Raw genomic sequence first — 22,652 nt, 5'->3', positions numbered from 1 at the left:
AACTGGACTCCCTGGAAAGGCATAATGATGGGGATCTGGCCCCTGCCCTCCTGCCACTTGAGAATATGGGCCAGGAAAGTACCCTGTGGGTTAGATCTGATTTTGCTATTCTAGAGAAGCCTACAGCTCTTTAGGAAAGAAAAAAAAAAAAAAAAAGTAGCCATTTGATGCATACTGTTATTATTACTGCATCCTCATTTTAGAAACATAAGAATTTTTTTAACTCATTAAATCAAGGAAATCTAGTGCTATCCTCTAACTTCTTTCCTTCTACTCAGGGAGGGTGAGACACATTCATGGGTTTTATGTACACAAGACCGGTACACTTTTGACCACTGTCTACAATAAAAATTGCATTTGACGTTATGAAACATACACACACACGTGTGAATTGTTCTTCCCTTTAGAAAGTGTGACATATGCCCATATTTTCCAATTTATTCTCTTCTTTTCTATTCAGTGCTGTTTCATTTTTAAAAATTGCTGCTTCTGACGGGCTATACTGACTTCACAGCCAGAGTTTGCCTAGCATTTCTTCTAAATGGATTCTCATTTGGGGTCTGGAAATACGCTTGGGCCATATAGGGCAGAAGGGATCTGAAACCCGGCAGCCCTTGCCCACCGCCTCTGCCTGGGGCTCTGCTTTGCAAACAGCAAGGACGGGTTGTCTGGTGCACTGGAGCCAAAATGCCCAGGATCAGATCTGCCCTCTCCACGTCCCAGCTCTGAGACATGGAGGCTCCATGGCCGCCCTGGACCTTGGTGCCTGTGTCCATCACACGGGAGAGGGCTGGTCTCTCGTGGGATTGTTGGGAGGACAAGAAGACCATGCCTAGAAAGTACTGCTATGGGCCTGTCAGGTACAGGCTGCACCAGAAATGTCAGCAGGATGGAAAGCACCTGACCAAGGGGTTTGTTTGTCCCCGCTGGGAACTCTGTCCTGCCCACATAAGGAAACGCGTGGTGAATGCATTAGCCTCTGGTTCCCCTTGGCCTCCTGAGCAGGGGGCAGGCCTTGGCTGGGCAGGTGATCTGTCAGGGGAAGAACTGGAAAGAGCTGGTCCCTCACAGGCCTCGTTCCTAGGTGCCAAGGACTCGGCATGGTGCTGGGGGTTCCCACAGTGGCCAGAAGGACAGTCCCCTCCCCCAGAGCTCAGGAATGCTCAGAATGGCTGTTTCCTCACGGCCTACAAGCCTGTGTGACCTGGGCTGATGTTCCCGTGTTCAGGAAAATGCCTGGGAAGAGGCCAGGACAAGGTGAGAGCCTGTGGCTGCATCTGGGGCCTTCTAGGCTGACCGGTCACTCCTCCCCCCGAGCAACTTGTACAGCTGCAGTGCAGTGCTTGGTTGCTGCTCAGGAAAGCTGAGCTCAGACCCTGCTGCCACCCACCTTCCCGAGCTCTCGGCCGCTGGCCGGACCTCCTCCCGGGTCTGGCTGCCAGCATCTGCCTTTAGGCCAAGCCAGCAGCATCCAGGTGCCTGGAGCCCTCCACCTGGGCAGGGCAGTGGGAAAGACCTGGGTACCCCTAGAAATGAGGCCGGGAATCCTGATGGTTACGGAGGTGGGAACCCCTCCAGTCTGTCACTTCCCACTCGTGTCTATTTGTGGTCACACAGCCTCCGTTTCCTGTAGCTGATCCCTGTAGATTGTTCTTTTCTGCTCAGTATTTCTGGAATCATTTTCCTCTAGGGCTCTTGCTGGGTCCTAAGGTCTGGCCAGCCATCCACTGCCTGTGATGAAGCACCAGCAGCAGAGATCTCGTCCCTGGGGACCTGTATTGGCCGTGGCCGTCCTCCCCCTGAGCCCCCGGCTGCAGAGCCCAGGCCAGCTGGACCCCAGCCCAGCACTCGCCGCCCCCGTGGTCTGCACAGGGAGTGTGTGCAGGTCCCCACGGGGGGAGGAGCGCTCAGAAGGAGGGGCCTCTGGGGAAAGGGATGATTCTTTAATCTAGACTCACAGGAAATGAACCACTGTAGTTCTTCATGTGATGGGGACTTCAGGGGGAAGGGTCAGGCACAGGGGATTCTAGAGAAGGGTCATGTGTGTGACCACTGACATACGGACAGTAGAGTAAGATGAATTGGATCCAAGTAACGACTGACCAGTGTGACCTTGGGTGCATGAATGAACGCACAACCTTGCGAGCATGGCTATCTTTATTTTAGAGATGAGCAAAGAAAGCATCCAATATGATAGCATCCTGTTGATTTATCAGGCAGTCATTCAAAAAATATTTCTTTAGTACCTTCTGTGTACCAGCCGCAAAGAATAATTAGTGAGTGAAACAGACCGAGCCCCTCTCTTCCTGCGTGGTATTAAACCTCTCCTGTGGGGAAGCAGTCCGCAAGCAAGTAAACACGGCAGGCGGTGCTGTGGACAGAAAAAAGCAGGATAGGGTGCCAGCGCACATGCAGGTGAGGAGCGGCTGTACGGGATGGGGGGTCTGCAAAGGCTTTTCTGACAAGGTGATGGCGATCAGAGACGGAAGGAAGGGAGGGGGTAAACCATGTGCTTTCTAGGCAGAGACCACCAAGTGCAAAGGCCCTCTGCCAGGGGCAGTCCTGGCCTGTTCAAGGGAGAGGAGGCCAGCGTGGCCACAGTAGAGAGAGGTGACATCAGAGAGATGGCAGGGACCCACAGGTGAAAGCCTCTGTTGGCCACTGGAGGGTCTGAGTAGGGGTGACATCACCATGCCCGGCCACCCTTGCTGCTGTTGAGAGGACACTGCAGGACATGACGGTGGGCCAGCTTAGGGGCTAGTGTAAGGATTCAAAGAGGAGATGACTGTGGCTTGGATCAGATGGTAGCATGGTGATTGGGTTCTGGATATATTTTGAAGGTAACTAATTGGGTTTGGTAATGGTTTAGCTGAGGGCTGTAAGATAATACAATAAATCAAAGACAACTAAAAGGTTTTGGCCTGAGCAACTGGAAGAAATGGAGTTGTTATTTGCAGAAATCGGGATGAGCAGGTTGGGGGGAAATTGGGAATTAGCAGTTTCATTTTGCATATGGTAAATTTCAGAGGAGGAGCTGAGCTTACAAGGTGAGAGTCCAGGAGAGAGATCACTGGTTTCCTTAACCTTCACATGGAGTTCAAGGCCAAGAGAGTGAGTGAGTTCACCTGGTGCTTAAGAAGAGCATCTGAGGACTGAGTCCCGGGGTGTCCCTGTCTGGATGATGTCTGGAGGCTGAGAAGGAAGCAGCAAAGAGACACAAGAAGGCATGAAGCCAAAGAAACAGCCAGGAGTGGCCTCCTGACAGCCAACCAGAAAACGTGTTTCCAGGAGGGTGTTCCACGATGTCCAATGACGCCAAGAGATTGAAGAAGCTGAGGACTGATAACCGACCATTCGATTTCCCAGCAGGGCTCAATGACGCCCTCGACAAAGAGCAGCTCTAGTGGAGTGAGTGGTAGGGTGGGTTCAGGAAGGATAAAAGAGAGAGGAGAGGAGGTGGACATAGGAAATACAGGCAACATTTCTGAGGACTTTTGTGTGATAAACAGAAATACTGTAGAAGTTGTAGGGGGACCTAGGGGTAGAAGATACAGTATAGAGGCTGTTTTTATTTTTGCCTTGTTTTGCTTTCCAAGGGAGCTATCATAGCATGTTGGCATGATGGAGAGAGTGAAAGATTGATGGTGCAGGAGACGGGGGAAGTTAGGAGAGATGTCCTTTTGCAGGTGAGAAGCACTGGGCACCACTCCCAGGTGACAGCAGTGACAGTGGGTACAGGATGGACAGACAGTGGATGAGAGGGGAAGCTCAAGGAAATGCCCTTCTTACCTCTTCCTTTTATTCTGACATAGATACCAGACCATCAGCTGGGAGTGAGGAGGGAGAGGGGGATGAAGATTTAAAGAGAGAGGAAAGTGTGGAATCAGCACCCAGGAGAAGGAGGAGCAAATGGAACAGGGAAGTGTGGCAGCACTAAGGACCCACTTCTGGTGAGTGTCAGGAATTTAAACAGACCAGATAGCGGGGATGTACTTTTTTCTCTGAGCTCCAGTCAGCTACAGAGGTGCAGGCAGGCGCCCTGTGGACTGAGTTAGATTGAACTGGGGATGGGTCATACAGCAATCCGCAGCTACTCGCTTTCACTGCAAATCCAAGGCTCCTCCCACCCAGCCTCCCAATCCATAAGCACCCCTTGCCACTCTGCTCTCCCCTCTCCATCTAGGGCTTCACTCTGCTTTGTTTCTGTTTGGTTTCATGGGTCAAGAGGTAGCTGCAATTCATTTGCTCTAAAATGAGTGTTAACTTCTGGAAACTTAGCAGAACAACCTCCTTGGAATTTGAGATTAGCTCCAGTCCCAGGTAGGAACACCAGGGCTTGGTTGTGGCTTGCCCGGGAAGCTGCTGCTAGGGTCTGTTGATGCCTCACGACTCGAGGACATCAGCTCACATATCAAATGTTTGTTAAACACCCACTATGACAAGCACTCTTCACCGCAGAGCTCCCCCAATCCCAACAGGACATTACAGAGCCTGCAGCCCAGCAGGGGATGCCCTGGGGATGGATGCACTTGAGAATTCATTGTCCCAGTTTGTTCTCGTTGGACACATAGGCTGTGGGTGGACTGCAGGCTCCCCTCCACACATCTGGGGCTGGGCTAGCACTCTCCACAGGCTGATGGTTCAGCCGTCTCACCACCATTTATGTTGGGCAGGTTGGGTTGGTGCTCTTCAGGGAAGGAAGGGCATCTTGGTCCTAAACAGAATCTGTGTACTTTTTTATGGGGGGAGGGGCTTAGGGGATGCTTCTGGGTCATTTATCAGTCTTAACAGGGTAGCAAGCACAGGGCTGAGGGGTCTTTCCTTGGAGTTCAAGCTGAAGCCAGGGACAAACCCCAGAAAAGACCCCTGGGGAGGCTGGGGAGGAGGTAGGGCGGTCTCCAAAATGATTCCTTGTGCAAGTGCGAGCCCATGTCCAGAGCCTCATTGCTCCCCACCTGCCTTGCCCCCCATGCCTGTCTAATTGCCTCCAATGCTGGTTATTTGGGTGTAATTAGCAGAAATCCTCATCCTAGCTCTTGAGAGGGGTTTATCTGGAACACACAGAAGCCGAGGGCAGGGGGTGTGGCCGGACCTCTCTGTCCACTTCTCACCTGCATCTAGGGCCTCCTGCTCTCTCACCCCCCTTCTCTCTCTGAATCTGTTTCATCCAGTTGTAGCTCTCTCTACGTCTCTCTCTCTCCAGCTACCCACACTCCCGAGAACAAGGCTCTCAGTTGTAGGCACAGAGAAACCCAGACAACCCGAGGAAGTGTGAATCACAACTCTGCACTCCTGGGGCAGAAAACTGGACCGGGCAGCCAGGGTCAGGTGTCTAAACCATGCAATCAGCTGTACCGAGGGCACCCCTTCATCATGTTTCCCAGCTGTCAGGACCCCATCCTCATGGGGGGGCCCAGCCCATCTCAGCCGCCGTTGTGCAGTTTGTGCCTTACGCAAGGCTGCAGCAGGGGAGTGAGGGGCTGAAATCCAGCTCTCTCTGCCCTCATGCTGGGCTTCCCATGGGAGCTGCGCCCCTGGCAGAATAAGCTCCCGTTTCTAACCCACAGCAGGACCCCACGTGGGCTCACAAGGGCAGTCCTCATGGGTCAGTAGATACTCCCCTCCCTGGAAATAATCTACTTCTCTCAGGTCTCAGCTTCAGCAGCACTTCTTTTAAGGAGCCCTCGATGGTGCTCTAAGCTTCCCTGACCCCTGGATGCACCCTGACCTACATTACCACGCTTTACGAAAATGCTCACTTAATTGCAAGACAGTCCCGCAGACTACAGGCTCCCTGAGATCAGGGGGCACGCCAGCTTGCTCACCACAGTATCCATACTACCCACCTCGTACCGGGCCTGGCGTGGCAGGGATTGTCGGCTGGCTAAATGAGGGCCATCAGCTGTGTAAAGCATGATAGGACATGGATTCAGTTATTTATTATTATTACTTTTTAATGCAACATCATTCTGAAGAGTCAACATCATCCTGGGGAACTAACCCAGAGGTTAGGTTGTGAGTTCCTGGTGCTAGGATAGTGGTGGGACATGCTGGGACCAGCACTGCACAGGCACCGGGACACCTACAAGACCCAACCAACAGACTTTTCCCCATCTGTCGGCTAAGCGGGTGAAGCTCAACTTTTAAGATCACTTTGAGCTCCAGCTGGTATCAGAGCTTTGCTGAGGGTCTAAGCAGAGGCAGGCAGGCTCTTATCCCAAGACTAGACCCCGGGGAGCAGTGGGGTGAGAGAGAGGGAGCAAAACGGCTTCCACGCACAGGATCCCAGTCTAATCCTCACAACTCTTGGTGATTCTAAGCTCCAGCGTTATATGGGGAGAATGAGAGTCAGGCAGGGGTCTCAAATCACACAGTGAGCAGAGAGAAGACCAGGATTCAAGCACTGGCCTGCTAATCCTCACTGCCACGCCTGTCCCAGGACGCCGCGCTGCCTCTTGACGTGGTCTCTCTAACCCTTCCTCCTCCCTCCAGTTAATCTGAAACTTGGTAACCACACTGCAGTCACCCTAGAAATACCCGGGATGTACTGAGCACGGGGGTGACGTGGTCACTTCTGGGCATGTGGGCAAGAGGGCCTGGAGGACAGAACAATCTGGATTTAGGCATTTGGGGGCTTTCGTGCTGGCCTCTCCTTTCCAGCATGGTTGACTGGATCAGAGAGAATGTGGTGGAAAGTGTGAAAGGCTGACCGACCTCTGTGAGGACAGAACCCTGTCTGTTGGGCTCAGCCCCTGTCCCCAGTATTCAGGACACTGCTGGCTGAATCAGCATCTGGCTTCCAGCAGAGGCCCCAGTGCAGGACAGAAAATACTAAAGGTGCTGGGTGTTGGGCCATGCCTTCGGGGACGGGACCTCTGTTGCCTTCTACTAAGCCTGAGAAGTACAGAGTGGAAGTTTCCTTCCCCATGGCTGACAGGCAATCACCCAGGCCCTTGCACAAAACTATCCCTTCTGAAGTAGCAGGCTGGCTCGCTTTTAAGAAGGGATTCCAGCAAAACCAAGGACATTCAGAGAAAAGGGAGAGCCTTTCCCCCTGCTAAGGACACAGACTAGGAGACGCAAGTCTGCCCCCAGAATTCTTGCCTATGATGAGTATGATTACAATGGCCTGTTTTTCACTGACTATTGCAGCTAGAATTACACAACCCCTCCGTGTTGGGTCTGAGGAAGAAAAACCAAGTCTGGAGAGTTCCAAATGGTAACACTAATTTCAAACCGTTGGCTGCTACATTTGAGTACATGTCTTTATTAGGAAAATTATAAGTGCATATACATCTTTTCATTGATATGACTTCAAAGTAGAAATTGTTGTTTCTCAAAAGGAGTTGTTACTTGTTAAAAAAAAAAAAAGCACACTGCATAGAGAAAGCTGCCTTCTCCTGGACCATTTTCACATTATGTGGGAGATGCAATTTAAACAATACAAAATACAGTATTTATCACATTTAACACTGAACCCATCACTGCTCAGAGACTGAGAGTCCAGCGAGGTTGCAGAATAACAGCCTATGGGATTTTTCAACTTGACAATGTCAGTGGTCTCCTTAGGGGACTTGAAGGTTTCCAGGGAACATTTCCCAGGGATGGGAAATTTCCCAGGGAATATGCATAGAGAGATCAGGACCCCACAGTTCTCATCCAGCTACAAAAGGATGCACCACCTGGGAAAGGTGATGAACTCCCAGTGAGAGATCCCATAGTGATAACACCAGGGGGCAGTCAGAAAAGGAAGGTCAAATCGGATCCAGTGAAAAGGCTTAGAAGTTCTCTGGACTTCACACAGTGGGGGCTGCAAACTTTTGCTACTCAGGCCCTCTGCTCAAAGCTGGCCCTCCTTTTTCTGGAGGACAGGCAGATAAGTAGAGGGTCCTTCGTGTGTCTCGCTGGGGTCTCAGCAGCTGGCCGGAGTGGGACAAAGAACAGTGCAAAACAACACAAGGCACAGATTCAGATTCCAACACACAGCACGTCTGTGAGTTCAGTCCCCCCAAGTCTTCTCTGCCTGGGTCCTGATGCAAAGGCTGGCAGTGGAGGACCACCCTGGAGGTTACATGGAGCCCAAGGGAAGGTCAGGTAGAGGCAGCACTGGACCAGGAGGAACAGCTAGGTGACCCCTAATCAAAGTGATCCACGGAACTTGTATTTTGAAAGCAAAAGGGGATCAGGAGAGCCTTTTCCTTTGCAAATGGACTATTTAAATGCATATTTGCTTTAGCTGGGCAGTCTCCACTTAGGAGCAGATTGCAAGTAGAGGGATTGTCACACAAATCATTTTTCCTGCAGTTTCTCCTCTTATCTATTTTTCCCCCTATAGGGGAGAAACAAAAATTATTCTTAACTGTAGTCAAGATTTATTTAGGGCCATGTTAATTTTCTTGGAGAAAGAGATTTAATGGTTCCGGTTCATGGGTTCCAGGGGATGATAATTCCAAATTTTCCATGAGATGTTAAAATGTCTTGAATTACTTGGAAAATGACTCTCCCACTGAAAATTCGATCATTTCATGTCTAATTCAGGAGCCCTGTAGTGACAGGTTAACTTCAGAAGAGGGTTTTGAAACCAGCTCTGTATCCCTTATAACTAGTAAAGGCCCCTCCATACTCTATTGTTTTCAATATAACAAAGCTGGTTTGAGGATGTGAATTTTTGTTTGGTTGATGGATTTGCGTCTCTTTGCGTGAAGATCTAATTTAAAGGCATATTTATGGAAATGCCTAACACATGTTACTGATAACCCAAAGATTATTAAATCTGAGAACACCTACAATTCAAGATTATTTTACAAGAATATACTTTCTGCATGTTATTTACATCATCCTGTCAATTGATACATTTCCTTGTTTTGCCCTTCTTTTTTTCTACTTTCTTAATTAAAAAAAAATTAACCAGAGGGGAAAAGTATTAGTGAGACCAAATGAAAAACAAAACAAGCCAAAACCCCTCAAGTGCTTACCTTTTCAGAAAGTGAGATTTTTAAACTGTTTAATGCAGCTCTACAAACTGCTCTCAGTAAAGGGAAACACCCTAAATGTCAGGATTTTTTAGCTACTTTCCCAACCAGCCCATTCTTTTCTAAGAGGAATGCCCTGCTGGACGTCCTGTAAGTACAAGATGACAGCGGCAGCAGAGAAGGTCCAGGGGCCACTGTGCAAAGTTAGGAGATGATGGGATCATCAAATGGTGAAAAAAATGAGGTTAGATTTTAATTGGGAAGGAATCTTCATGTCCAGGATTGATTATTTTATGGATTGGGCTTTCAAAACCAAAAAAAAAGTTGAAAATTCTTCTCTTGTTATTCCCCAAACAATGCTGACACCATGAAGGCAAAACTCTCTGTAGTTCTGAGGTACCAACAATTATAGACGCCTTGAGGGTCTGCATCCTCGAAGGTCATACTGCTGCAAACCGAATTCCCTTGGGCTCTGTTGATTCAACATGGGTTTGTGATCATGGGGAATACAAGGTTCCATCCAAAAGGATCACAGCCCTAATCAGAAACCTGGTCAAAGGCCCCAAGGGGCATCTCCTCACTCTCAGGCTTTGCATTTGAGGAACTGACAGTGCATGCACGGAGGACATTGGCTTTGAACAAAAACACAGGATTGGACAATGGACAATATCCCAAACAAGCCACAGATGTGCACAGTGCTTTCAGGACCGGGTAACACGAGACATTTTGATTTACTTCTTGGTGCCCAGTTTAAAGTAAAGCTTTGCTCTTGAGAGAGTCCTTTTCCTGGGTCATGGAGACAGTCTTGGATACACATGATGATGGATGAGAGAGAGAATGATGAGAAGGACGTGATGGGATGTAGAGGAGAGCTTGGGATGAGGGGTGAATCTCACTCTACCCTGGCCTCACACTCCTGCCTGCCTCAGCTCAGGGAAGCCCTGAGGTACTCGCCAAAGAGGCAGAACCCTGCTCTCACCCTAAGGAAGGGTGAGGCTCCTGCCTGGCGCCCCAGAACCTCTCCCCCCCCCCCCCCCCGCCCCTGCACAGGGCAGCCTTCACTAAGTTCTGCCCACGCTGACTGGTGCTGACACCTCCTGGTGGCTCTCCACCCTGGACATGGTGATGTGGGCAAGGCTCCCTCGGTCTGGGGTTCCAGCCTGCACAGCTCAGAAACCTCTGGCTAGATAAGGGGGTCCGTGGGAAGGATATTATAACAAAGCAGGTAAAAGAATGGCCTTAATCTAAGTTCCTATCTGTCGCCAGTGACGCTGGATAATCAGACTAAATGAGAAATAAACGCCATATATTTTGCTACATAATCAAATGGTGAAGTAAGGCAAACTGTGCAAGACAAGGCCCTTGGAAATGCATTCAGGCCTGCCTGGGTGCAGGGGAGTGGCTACAGACCCTTCCTAACACTGATTTCAGACCTGGGCTCCTACTGTAAGGTTTCCTCAGGCGTCTGACCCAACCTGCGCCTCTCACATCTTGAACCTCCTGTTAACAAGAACAGAGGGAGACACCATTAAGGCGGGTTCCTGCAGTGGCCGGGCCGCACACCTGAGACGCTGAGTCCCGCTCCAGCCGGGGACACACCTCTGATTTCCAAATCTCTGCGGTGCTTCTGCCTTCCGAGACCCTGAGCAGGGGGACTGAAGTGAGAGAGACAGCATGGCAGAAGCGAAGGATAGATGGAAGGCGGGAAGCGGAGAGGGCAGGTGGGCACAGCAAGCACAGGGCGGATGGACGGACAAGGGCACGGAGATGGCATGGCACAGTGGTCACAAGGCAGGACGAAGCGCGATGCCTTAGCCCAGCATAGACATTAAGCCCCAGGACCTCTGAGCTGGCGCGGCGGAGTGGCCCCGGAGCTAGGCGCCCAGGCAGCCGGCACTGGGACCGCGCATGCGCACCCGGTGGCAGACGCGCCAGCGCTGCCTAGTCAGTTTCAACCCACAACGGAATGGAGGTCCGGCTCTTCGGCTCTTCCACGGCGACCCTGCCTTCAGCGGGGCTGAGGCCCGCTGGTCAGATACAGTGAGGCCCCAGGGCCAATGGAGTCATATAAGGACAGACAGGGGCTTGCCTATGTTTTTTAATGTGGGTCCAACCCTCTGAGTCCCCGCAGCCCCGGCTCCCCCCGGAGAGGTGGCAGATGCTGTCTCCCTGGGCACTGCAGAAAGCAGTTTGTAAGCTATTGCCTACCTCAGGGAAGCAATAGCTTGACCCACAGTTGCTACAGGGCAAACAGCTCTCCCAGAACAGACCTGTCACCCTCTCTGGCACAGAAAGGTACTGCTCCTGCGGTGTGAAAAAGGGAGCGTGGAGTCACAGGTCTGACCCTCTGCAGGTGCTTTTGTAAGAGCAGCGCTACCCTGGCCAAGGTCCTGCAGACCAGCACTGCTGCTGGCTTCCACGGAAAGGACTGCAGCCCTGGATAGCCCAGCAGCCATCCAGAGGCCTTCGGAGGCACCACAGGCAGGATGAGGTAAGTGGGCAACCCACACGCCCGGGAGCAGGCCTGCCATCCCTGTTGCTGGCAAGAGGGCCACAGGCTGGGGGAGTTAGCCAGGTACAAGGGATGGCAGTGGGAAGTAAAAGTCTTTGGCTACAGTGCCCTAGGGGGACACTTCTCCAGTGAGGAAAAGTAATGGCTCTAATTCCTTATGCTGTAATTAAAAGGAGCGCACTAAAGCGTGAGGGGGACACAGCGCTCTGTGACCCAGGTGACAGGCAAGGACCTTGGGTTTCTTCTCCTGAAATCCATGTGCTCCATCCTTCAACCATGTCGTCTTTCTGGATCCATGTACTGAAATTATGACCAGGGGTCTGGGGTACAGGGTGAGTGTGTGTCCCTGTGTGACAGGGGGATGGGGAGAAGAGTAGATATTCAAGGTTTCCCTTTTCAAAGCACTACTAAAGTCAGGGCCTTGCTCTCCCCTGTGATCCCCCTCCTTCCAGCCCAAATTGGAGAGACTTGGCAAGAAAGCTGAGCCATGAATCTGTGTGTGTATGTGTGCTGAGGTCGGGGTGGTGAGTGAGGACTGAGGCGGCTGTGTCCCAGAACTTAATCACTTGGGGTCACGCAGAAGGGGGAAGGGGATAGGCTAGGAGTCCCCAGAGCTACAGGCCCTTCACACACCTCCTCTGCATCAGGGACCCATTTAAAGAATCTACAAAGTGAATTGCCCTGCAAAGAGGCTCCCTGAGAAGCATTTCCACAACTGCCCTCTGGAAATGCAGAGCTGTCAGCCATTCTCCCCACACGGTCTGAAGAAACCCACCCAAGCTTGGAGGTAAAGCCGCTCATACAGTGCCAGGCCCAGGGAGGGAGCGGCCAGAAAAGTCCTACCCCAGGTGGCAGAGTGGTGGAGAGCCAGGCAACAGGCATTTGGGGAAAGGAGTCAGTTATCGCCTGCAAATGGCACGGCCACAGCCAGCTCTGCCCCACAAAGGCAGTGATGCCACCGGCAGTGGCAGATGAGAGGGTATCAGGCACATGGCCCTTGCTGGGTGAGATGCCGGCTGCTGGGCCAGCAGACCGCTCTGTGCACAGGCCAGGTGGCCACACGCTGGCCTCAGACGGGAACGCAGCTTGTAAGAGTGGGGAGCTGTGTGAGCTCTGAGCGCTCGTGATCATGGGCCTTGCGAGAGAGGGAGCGGAGGGCAGGGTGGAGGCTCATCAGCCCAGGGTGATGCTGGAGAGAGACCCTGGGCCATTCTAGATGGAGCCCTGGGCCATTCCGGAGTCCCAGGCTGTTCTAGATAGAGTCCTGAGCACACAGGCTCCGTGTCACAGACTCCAACCCCGGTCTTTGTACAACTACTTTCTTCTTAACTTAGCAGACCAGGAAAGGCCCTAAAAAGCACATAAATACAGGACCCGGGGTGGCCACAGTGGCGGCAAAGTGCTGCTCCCCCACGGAAGTCTGAGCGCCCGCCCGGGAGGCAGGGGCTCTGCCCTGGAGGAGGGTTAGGGCAGATTTACAAAGCGCCGGGAGACACAAGAGCAGAGTGCACTGTGGTCCTTCTCGAGGTGGCAGATAACTAGTTTTTCCTTTTCTGAGCAGCCTTTCTCTTCTTCTGTCGCTTCTTTTTTCCTATCTTTTCTTTTTTCCCCACTTTTTCTTCTCTGCGCCCCCTTAGATAAAATTAGTAGAACCATTAATAACGTTGAAATAAACAGGAGTCTTTCTCAGTCTGCACAATATTTAAAAGTGGCCCGTGTATTTGTTTAACCCTGTCTTTAGTCGCAGGCCTGGAGGCCCCTGGGCAAAGCACTGTCTGTCAGTACTTCATTAAAATAAATCAGACATTTTCCCCAATTCAAAAAAATGTTAGACGGGCTTCCAGAACACAGATACCCGTGAACTGGTTATAGCAGTTGGCCATTTGCCAACTTGCCCCTGGTTCCCGCTCTTGCCTGAGGCTTCTAACAGGGATGAGGACTTGATATCCGAAAGGGTGGGAAGGCACGCCCAGGGCCAGGCCTGACTGGTCTTCTGTCTCACCCCAACCTGCTCTCCTAGGGCTTCTTTACATCTCAATGCAGGGCTGAACTCTCTGCTTTATCTTTAAAATCTCTGCATTTCAAATCGAATAAGCTTTGGAGGTTGGAGGCCCAAGGTTCAGATGGCCATCCAGGAGAAGAGAAAGAAGGCAGCCTTATCCCACCTTCTCCTTTCTGGATGCCTGTGTGCACCCCCTGGGAATGACTGGGATTGTTCTGGAGAGCAAGGGAGAGAGCTGGTTAGCAGAATTTTATTAGAGCAACTTTATTAGAGCAATTGGCTCTTGACTGTCACATTAAAATGATTCAAGCTGAATGGTATTTAATGATGTATGGGGTAAGGCCACCTGTTCCTGAGAAAGCTTGATATTAGCCATGGGCTGGAATTATGGGATTTTTACATGGGAAAATGTGAAAGCTGGATATTATGAGGATTGAGTCTCTGGAGATTACATGGGGATGTTAGGAGAACCGAGGAGCAGTAAGAAGGGGAAAAGGAATTAGTGAGCCAAATATTATTCTTCAGACAACTAGCCCCACTGCTTCTACCGGGTTTTAAAAAAAAAAAAGACATAAAAACTTGAGCTGCAGATCTAATCTGCTCCTGAGCAAGGCCCATGTGCTGTCACTTGCATGTGAACTCGGCAGGAGGGATGCAAGGCACCTGACCAGCAGGCCAGCTTATCTGAATAAATTCCAGAAATGTGTGTGAGCCCCATGTCTGACAACTAATGGACTTTATCTCAGGTAAATAAATTCCCACATACAGTAGGAGGTTTATGCCATGAAACAATGAGCATTTTATTGCTTGTGCATATAATGTCACATTTGATACAATTTTAGTACAAGTGAAAAAATACACTGTGGGTAACATTAAAAAGCTGCAGTCACACTTATATATATTTCTTTACAAATCGCCAGTAGTTTATGGTAATAGAGAAATGTAACCTACTGACATTCATATGGCTCCACTTCAAATATAGGAATTGTTCGACTATAAATATATTCTGAAATACATTTGTTTACTAAAGTAACGTTTAAAAAATTGTGCACGAAAATATATATAAAAAAATGCCTTGCAAAAAGTTACAAATACCACCAGGCCCATCTGTGGATCACATTTATGCAGGGGATTTCATCTTGCCAACATTTCTGATTGGAACCTGAAACCATCTTGTGGCTTCAGGAGGAGGGGTTAGTGGCAAGAGGCTCATTGATTCATCTATTTTTTCACTTCTGATTTCAGAAACCTCAGAGTTTGTAGAGCCACCATGGCATACATAGGTTTCAGAGGCAATCACAGAACCCAAATTCCTCAAAGCAAGCTCTCAGATTGAAAACTGCATTTGATTCTGCAAAGACCGCCTTTCGTGGGAAGGAGGAGACGTGATCTCATACCCCCAGCAGAGGGCCAGCCCCGTTCTGGAGGAGGCCAGAGAAGGATCTCACAGAGGGCCTGCAGAGGAGGGGCGGGCAAAGGGAGGAGGGGGCCACAGGGTGGGAGCCCCTGCGGTCACCCTCCTCCAGCTGGGTGCGTACAGAAACGAGAAGCAGAAGCGAGATGAAAGCATATTCCGGGAGGCAGGGAGAGGCCGGGAGTGACCCGGAGAGGGTCTCTGAGCACAGTCCCCGGTGATGGCGGTTCTACGTGGAGCCCACCCATCCAATCACTGAGCTTGAAAGAGGAGGTGAAGGTAGTGGCCGCCGCCTAGCACTGGTCAGCATGTGGGTTGTCATTTCAGGAGGGGCACCCCCTGCAGGAGTCGCCCACTGTCTTCCTCCGAGCCTCAGCTTCTGGAGGAAGGATGCTTATCTGAGCTCCCTGCTTGGCCATCACCTGACTGTGCTCAGACTTCCCGGGGGAGAAAAGGAGAATCTCCAAAACAAACCAAATACAAAGCTTGAAGTAATCATCGATTTAAAAAAGAGTAATGAGAATGATGATGATTGTGATGATGATGAGGCAACCGACTGGTGGGAAATGCTATTGGGATGATACAATTTCTTAGAAAAACCCCAGTTATAAAACAGCCAATGTGAAAGGTACGGGGCACATATGAACACACGCTGCGATATTGTACCGTAGGCTATAAATGCAGTTGTCTACATGCTGGACAAACCTCTCGCCCGTGCCCAGGTCAATGCGCTGCCCCCCAGGCACACCTGGTCCTCACCATTCAGGCCTTCCTCCCCCACACACCTTTGCCCTTTCATCTCACACGGGTTTAGCTTTCCTCAAGTGGATCTAGTGGAAAGTCCTTTTTGGTTGTTGTGCTTACTTGTTTAAAGCTTTCTCCAGGTATTCCTGAATCCACTTCAATTTCGGGTCGATGCACACTTGTCTATTGTTGTTCTTCAGCCTTGCCCTGCCAAAACAGAAGAGGCGACAGTGTGCAGCTGATCGGAAGGGAACATGGCTGTGACCTGGACATCTGCTCATCCGACACCCAGGTTAGGACCCAACTGGAGCGGGGTGCCCCGCTTGGCAGGCTCAGGCTCGGGAGGAACCCCAGGTGTGCTGGGGAGACAGCGCTAGCCGTGCTGCAAGTTTTACCCCGGAGACACCGGGGAGTGAAGAAAAGTCTTTAAGGAGTCCAGGGAGAATTCACACAGGGAACATTTGAGTTGGCTTTTTTAGGATAAGTAGGAGCTGGGCAAGTGAAGTAAAGGGGGAAGGAAAAGCAAGAGCAAATAGCCCAAAGGGGTAACAGTGCAGAGAGGATGTGAGGAATTTGGGAGACAGGACACTCAAGAAGCCCACGGCCAGATGTAAGGGGCAAAGCAGTGGGGCTTCATCTGCAATTTTGTTTATGACGGGAACTTGTGGGGTGGCAGAAGCAGATTTTTCTTTTGATGGACCATCTTGATAGTACATGGAAGACAGACTTAAGAATAAGCCTAGAGGCAGGAGACCTACAAAGAGGTACCGCATAGTCTGGGGGATGGGGAGAGGTGAGAGTACAGTGGGGGCAGGTGGGGAGGGCAGGGGAGAGGTAGGGTAGGTAGTTTGCCAGAAAATGGTTTCCAGAGAGATTTTACAAGTTCACTGAATGTTCATGGTCTCATTTGTTCTTTGAAAGTTCGTACTGCACCTTCCTCCCAATTCTCACCTTTACTCAGAGCCTCCCTCCCTGAAGACTCCTGGAAGAGGACCTGGACTTATCTCTGGATCCCTCTCCATAAAGCCCCTGGGTACCAGGTAATCTCAAGCAGCCCGAGGACACCACCGCCCAGCCACTTGGGGTCTAGGAGGACCCGTGCGGCCAGCACAGAGGCTCGTGGACACCAGGAGTCTTCACACAGCCTGCCTGTTGAGTCAACGAGCTGTGCAGAGGGCCTGGCTCGGAGCAAGGCGGATCCAGGTCCAATTCTGGGGATTGCTGTTTATTAACATGTTTGCCCCGAAAGACCTGAGGATTCTATCTGGCTTCTTCAACCTCGAGGCAAGGGAACCCACAGAGTCTGCACCACAAAGTGGGCCCATCCTCGCTGAATTCATTATCTGATTAAATACTACTCAAAAGAGAGTATTTTATTACAAGCAAAGAAAATGGAAAAACAAAATTCGTCTTCTAGTGCCCTAAAGCATATTGTAAATGACAAACACATTCAAGGCAGCAAAGGCTAGAGAAAAAGAAAAGTCAAACCTAAAACCAGTTGGTGTTGGGTGGAAAGTCGTCAGGTGGGTGTAGCTTTTGCTCCAACTGCTGTGTCCCCGTCCTGCTTTTAGTGATGGGACTTTTCAGGAGGTGAGCTCTGCCCGGGAGACCCCGAGCCTCAACTCCCCGACATCTAGACACACAGCCAAGCTCGCTGTGAGCGGCATGGGGACACACGGGCCCTGGAGGGCCGAGCAATGGACGGCCACGTGTGGCTTTCTTTCTGGACTTGGCTCAGCTTCCTGCTCTCCAGGAGAGATCTTAGCGTCTCATGTATGTGTGATTTTGGTATGTCTCGTTTCCCACATGGATGAAATCAAATGTTAGCAGCTGCCATCAACACCAGCAAAACTAAAACCTTGTGTGTTGGCTTTCAGAAAATGCAGTTAAGTGAGCTGGTAATTTTGAGTTTCACCGAACAGTTTAACGATGACTTCAACTGAATTTGAGTCTTGTGAGTTTGTGCTATGTGATAAAGGATTAAATTAGGGCACCAAAGCCCTGAAATTGGCAGAACTATTACCAGCAAGGGGCTGGCTAATTTACTGTACTTCAGCAGAAAGAAACTTTGGTGAATCCCATGTTTCTCCAGTCTAAGGGTGCATCTGAATGTGCTCCCATCTCTTGCACTAAAGGGAGGAAGCTTGGAAAGAAGAGGCAAGGGCCCTCTGTGAGTGAGCACAGCACCAAGGGTTAGGGCACCAAGGGTGAGAGCAGCTTTTGAAACCCGTGCCTGGTGGTACTGTCAGCTGCCTCTAATTATGCCAGGTTCGAGCCTGGACACTCGGCATGTGTCATTTCTCTAGCTTTAACAAGTCTGCGCATTGGGTGTTACTATGCCCATCAAATGTAACATCCCTGGAGGATGATGTTCGGACTTACACGATCTGAAGGGCACAATTCGGAGTGTTGAGGATTTTGAGATGCTTGACATTGGCTCTGGCGACATGGCTCTCAAAGAATCGGCAAGGGCATCTGTAGCTCAGGCTGACCGGTTTCCCTAGAGAGGTAATGAGAACAAAGCAGCTTGTTATTATCCTGCCAGGCCTTGGGGATACAAGCGTGTCTGAGTCTGCAGCTGAGTGATCAGATGGTGGAATGAGGGTAGGATGGGGAACGATGGGAGGAGTCACGGGTGCATCCTGGCAGAGACCTTTCCCTTGGGCAGCACAGGGAGCTCTGAGTGGGCTGAGGCTCAGCTTCTGCAGGGCAAGAGGCCAGAAGGACCTGAGGAGAGCTGGACCCTAGGAGGGTAGGGAAGCTAAAATCGGAAGGCCCCTGCTCGGGTGTCTCAAGATAAAGGACATTAATCACAGGAGAGAACTGTTTCAGTCCAAGGTACTGAGGTTCCTAGTTATCCTTTGCAAAATAAACTCCTCCAGGGCCAACTGAGAAAGACTTCCCGATTCAGGGAACAGGGAGGGGGAAGAAGGAGGCTCCAGGCTCGCCCTCTCCCAGGAGCCACTGCAGCTGCCCTGGGAATGCTCCCCTCCCCCACCTGCAGTCTTCACTGTCCTCACATTTACCTTAAGCCAAGGCAACCGCAAAAGAATCCCACTGGCTTCCTACCTGGGCGTCCCCAGAGGGCAGGCAAGGGCCCATCTTTTCCCCTGCACTTCCAGGGCTGGAGGCAAACGTGGCTTTCATTGCCTGTGCAGGGATGCTCCAGCCTCCTGGGTTGTATTACATCTTTGTTTGCCAGTTCACCAATTTGCAAAATGCCATAATTGACACTCATTAGTGTAAATTAGCAAAGGGCTCCTGCAGAACCCACAGCTCACCCTGGAAGTCTAGAATTGCAAGCCCTGGGGGGTGGGGGGGGTGGGTACTGACATTTGTGTGTGTGTGTGTGTGCGTGTATGTGTGCGCTCGTGTATGTGTGCGCTCGTGTATGTGTGCGCACGCGTATGTGTACGCGTTTTCTGCAGATTTTATCCAAGCCCTACTTAATACCCCAAATTATTTGAATTTGTGGATCCTTTCATCAGGGATTAAATGTATGTCTGAGAATATTTAGTCCAGAGATTAAAAAAAAAAGTTTGCCTGTTTCAGAGCTCCCAGAGGCTTCCTGGTGGTTCTGAAGTTCCGTATTTGGGGCAAGAGAGCTGGGGAAGCTTGTGAGTGAGGGACTTCATTTTTTTTCTAAAGGCTGAATTCCGTCGAGAGGTGGCATGGCCAACAAGTCAGGGGGAAAGCAGACCACCTGGCCCCCCAAGACCAAACTCGACTCCCTGAAAACCAGGAAGAAGAAAGCCTGGCTTCAAGGCTCTCAGTGACTCGTGGCACTGGAGAGCCTGGAGCAGGCTTCAGGTTTACACCTGGGCTAAGTCCAGAAAGTCGCTGCTGGGCCTGGCTTTTAGCAAGTGCACCGGGTCCCTGCAGAAGTCTGTATGGCCCTGTAACCAGATCACCTGGGAAAGTGGCCTGCAGCTGGGGGCTGGGTGGCCAGGGTAAAGGAAGAGCCGAAGGCTCCCCTCCGAGTGTCCTGCCTCCAGGTTCCCCTGAAATTCTCAGGGGTCCTTCAGAGCTGAGCAGAACCGGCATGTGGGGCCCACTGGTGACTCAGGACTGGTCCCAACCCCAGAGCAGCAAACTGGAAGGTGCACAGTATGACAGCTGCTGGGGGCAGCGCTGTGCAAGATGGGGGCTGCTCCTCCCCCATGTCCCTGAGATGCTGTTCTGAGTCCATTAGCCAAGCAGTGGCGATCAGGCCAGAAATCAGAGCCCGTTCTGAGGTCAGAACACAAGCTTTCTCTTTTTCTCCTCTCCCCTCTCCACCTCCTGGGATTATCCATTTCCTTCCAAGGCAATTTTTATTCCTGCTCCCAGGACCCAGTTGCCTGCCTGTCAAGTGGAGAATTTCAACAGGTTTTTTAAAGTGACAGAGCCCCAAGTGTTCTTACCAAGAGAGCTAGGTGCTGTGTCCACCTGGTGACCTTCCTGCCAGCTTTTTGTCAATATTACTAACTTTTCCAACTGTTTTGCATATGGGTCCGTGTACAGGCAAGAGGCCTGACTGGTCCAGATGTTACGCAGGGTTTGGGGGAACTTGGCTTCTGGTGAACTTGGCTCCGCTCCGGAGCAGTCCTTCCACTCTAATGCAGAGACAAGAGCCCCCAAGCCAGCCCCTCCAGCCAGGCCTGGGAATGGGGCCCACCCTGGCTTTAAGCCCTAGAAGCGCAGGGCAGCCGGGGGCCCAGCTGCTTGGCTGAGGTTAGTCAATGGAGGGAGGGCAGGAGCCAGAGTCAGAGCCTGAACAAGGGGACCCAGCATGGGTACACAGGCTCCAGGTGGTCAAAAAGTGCGTTCTGGCCTATGCGTGCAAGGAGAGCCCGACCAAGCGGGAGCCCAGGACCCTGACTTGGCCACTTGGCTGCCAAGAGGGCAACTCAGATGGGCAAGCAACCAACCCTTCCTGGAGTCAGGAGGAGTCTGTGGATGAGGCCCCCACTCCTTCTGTGCTCCCCCCAGGTCAGCTGTGCCCAGGACTCAAGGACCTGGGTCCTTGCATTCTAGTCACTTCTGCAGTTCCCCAGGGGAGGGGGCAGCTAGAAGAAGCACCATTCCCACAGCTGGATGATGACACCTCTACTCTCACCAAACCACTCAGCTGTTAATACCCAAACCGGAGTGTGCCCCATGACCTGGGTTGGGGGTGTCAGTGTCAGTGTCAGTGTAAAGACACAGGCTAGGTTACTTTTTCAGCTTACAGAAAAATTCTGAATTCCCTTTGGTGCCAGTCTCTCTGCGGCTCTGACCAGCAACTTGCTACACTTTTAAAGAACACTTCCCAGGTGGTCAGCCACCGGCCAGCGAGAACGCAGCGGTGGTCTTCAGCCGGCACCTAGCAGACTGCTCCAGGGCCTGGGGCCCTGCACAGACCTCAGCTGCACCGAGCACAGTGTCCTTCAACCCTCTGCGCGATTTGTTGGAAACTTCGCAGCCAAGAAAGCTCAGCGTGGCCTGACCATGCTGACATGGTTTATTTTGTGTGTTCAGAGGCAACAGTTTATTTTGGTTTGCAGCCGTGGTGTCCTGTAACAGGACAGTGAGATTTCGCTTAAGCCTCAGAAGGAAAAAAGCTCTCTCCCTCTCAGTGAAACGGTACACCACCTTCCCCCACGGCCTAAAGCCTTGGCGATTCAACTTTGCTGCAGCGCGCACTCCGAGACAGAGTAGTGCTCGCCCGTCTGGCGACAAAGGCGCCAGCCTGCAGGTGTGTTTTGGGGGCTGGGCAGGCGCATGCATGACCCGGATCGCCCCTGGGCCTCTCCTGGGTGACCCCAGGAAGAGGCAGGGAAGGCACTGTCTGGATGCGCTTCCAGCTTCGCCGCGTCGCTGCGGACCGCGTTGCGGTACAGAAGCGCAGCCAGGCGATCGCCGCAAACCCGACAGCTGCTCGGAACGGTAAGACTGCGAGGGACGCCTCGCAGCTGCACCCGATCGCATTGCCACCACAAGCAAGTCGCGATGCCAGACAGGCTTTGCAAAGCGCTCTCTCCAACAGGAACCGCAGACCGCCTTGGCGCGGGCCGGGGCAGAGCAGCCGTGGCCCCGCACGGAGCCAGGAGCCCATTCTACTCTGGAAACCGAGCTGGGCCGCGGGAAGGCACTAGCTGGGAGGTGGATGGTCAAGGGCCAGGGACCCGCGGCTCCCGACTCGGCTCCACACCTCCGCGCCCTCCCGCGCCGGCTCCGAAAGCGCCCTGGGCGCGCTCGCACCCAGTTATCCTGCCCGACCTCGCTCTGCAGCCCGCCAGAGGTCTGGCGGCCGCTCCCGCGTCCGGGAACCCGAGCTCGGCAGCGGAGTGCGAGCCTCAGGGCGGGGGGCGCTACGCTGGGGACTTCAAACGCCGCACGCCGAGGGAGCGCGCCCTGAGAGGTGGGCTGCCTCGACCTCCCGGGTGCAAAGCGGCGCGGATTAGGTTCGCTCGGGACGGCGCGGGCCGGGGCAGAGGAGCCGTGGCCCCGCACGGAGTCAGGAGCCTGGCGCCTGTCTACGCCTCCGTCTCCGGGCGCACTCACCGTCGCTGAGGCACAGCGCAGCCAGCACGAGGGCCAGCACAGCGACGATCTTGGCATCCATGGCAAGAGCGGGCGGCGGGCGGACGGAGGCAGGACGCGGAGGGTATGCGACTGCGGAGAGTGAAAGTGCGGCAGCAGGAGGCGCGCGCCCAGCACTTTAGAGGCGAAAGCGGGGCGGGGTGGGGCGGGGCGGGCGCGCGGCAAGGGGCGGGCCTGGAGCCGAATTCTGCCTGCGGCCCGGGGCTCTGACCAGAGTCCCCTCCCACGCGGCCGCTCCCCCTGTCCCCTCCCTCCCACCACTGCTCCGCGCCCGGGATGCTCCTGGGACTGCGGTGCGTCCCAGCCTTTGACCTCTCGGTTGCGCTGGGCCCTGCGTTGTAGGCCTAACCTGCACCGAGGAAGCCAGCCGCTCAGTGAGGGTCGCGGATGGGACTGGTTACTGCTCCCATTATGCAGATGGAAAGATTGAGTCCCAGAGGCGGG

General features: G+C 52.3%; 1 protein-coding gene across 5 annotated transcripts in view; it reads right to left on the bottom strand.

Moving 5' to 3' along the window:
• CXCL12 (C-X-C motif chemokine ligand 12) overlaps positions 1 to 22,330 on the bottom strand; it is a 28,632-nt gene extending 6,302 nt beyond the window's left edge. Inside the window, exons 1-4 of one of the 5 annotated variants that reach the window (XM_082407077.1) lie at positions 22,170 to 22,328; positions 18,027 to 18,144; positions 15,765 to 15,851; positions 2,239 to 2,371 (exon numbers count right to left, since the gene is read on the bottom strand). In XM_082407077.1, coding sequence (XP_082263203.1) covers positions 2,317 to 2,371; positions 15,765 to 15,851; positions 18,027 to 18,144; positions 22,170 to 22,230 — 321 coding nt within the window. In that variant the 5' untranslated portion in view covers positions 22,231 to 22,328 and the 3' untranslated portion in view covers positions 2,239 to 2,316. Of the gene's footprint in view, positions 1 to 2,238; positions 2,372 to 7,247; positions 10,473 to 12,901; positions 13,117 to 14,257; positions 15,852 to 18,026; positions 18,145 to 22,169 lie in introns of those variants that run through there. The other 4 variants (XM_082407078.1, XM_082407075.1, XM_082407076.1 and 1 more) reach the window with 4 other exon arrangements.
• Positions 22,331 to 22,652: the final 322 nt, after the last annotated feature.

This window comes from Balaenoptera borealis (genome assembly GCF_965194805.1).
Source record: "Balaenoptera borealis genome assembly, chromosome: 10".
In the NCBI taxonomy this organism is placed as follows: Eukaryota; Metazoa; Chordata; class Mammalia; order Artiodactyla; family Balaenopteridae; genus Balaenoptera; species Balaenoptera borealis.
This window is presented reverse-complemented; position numbering and strand designations above follow the sequence as displayed.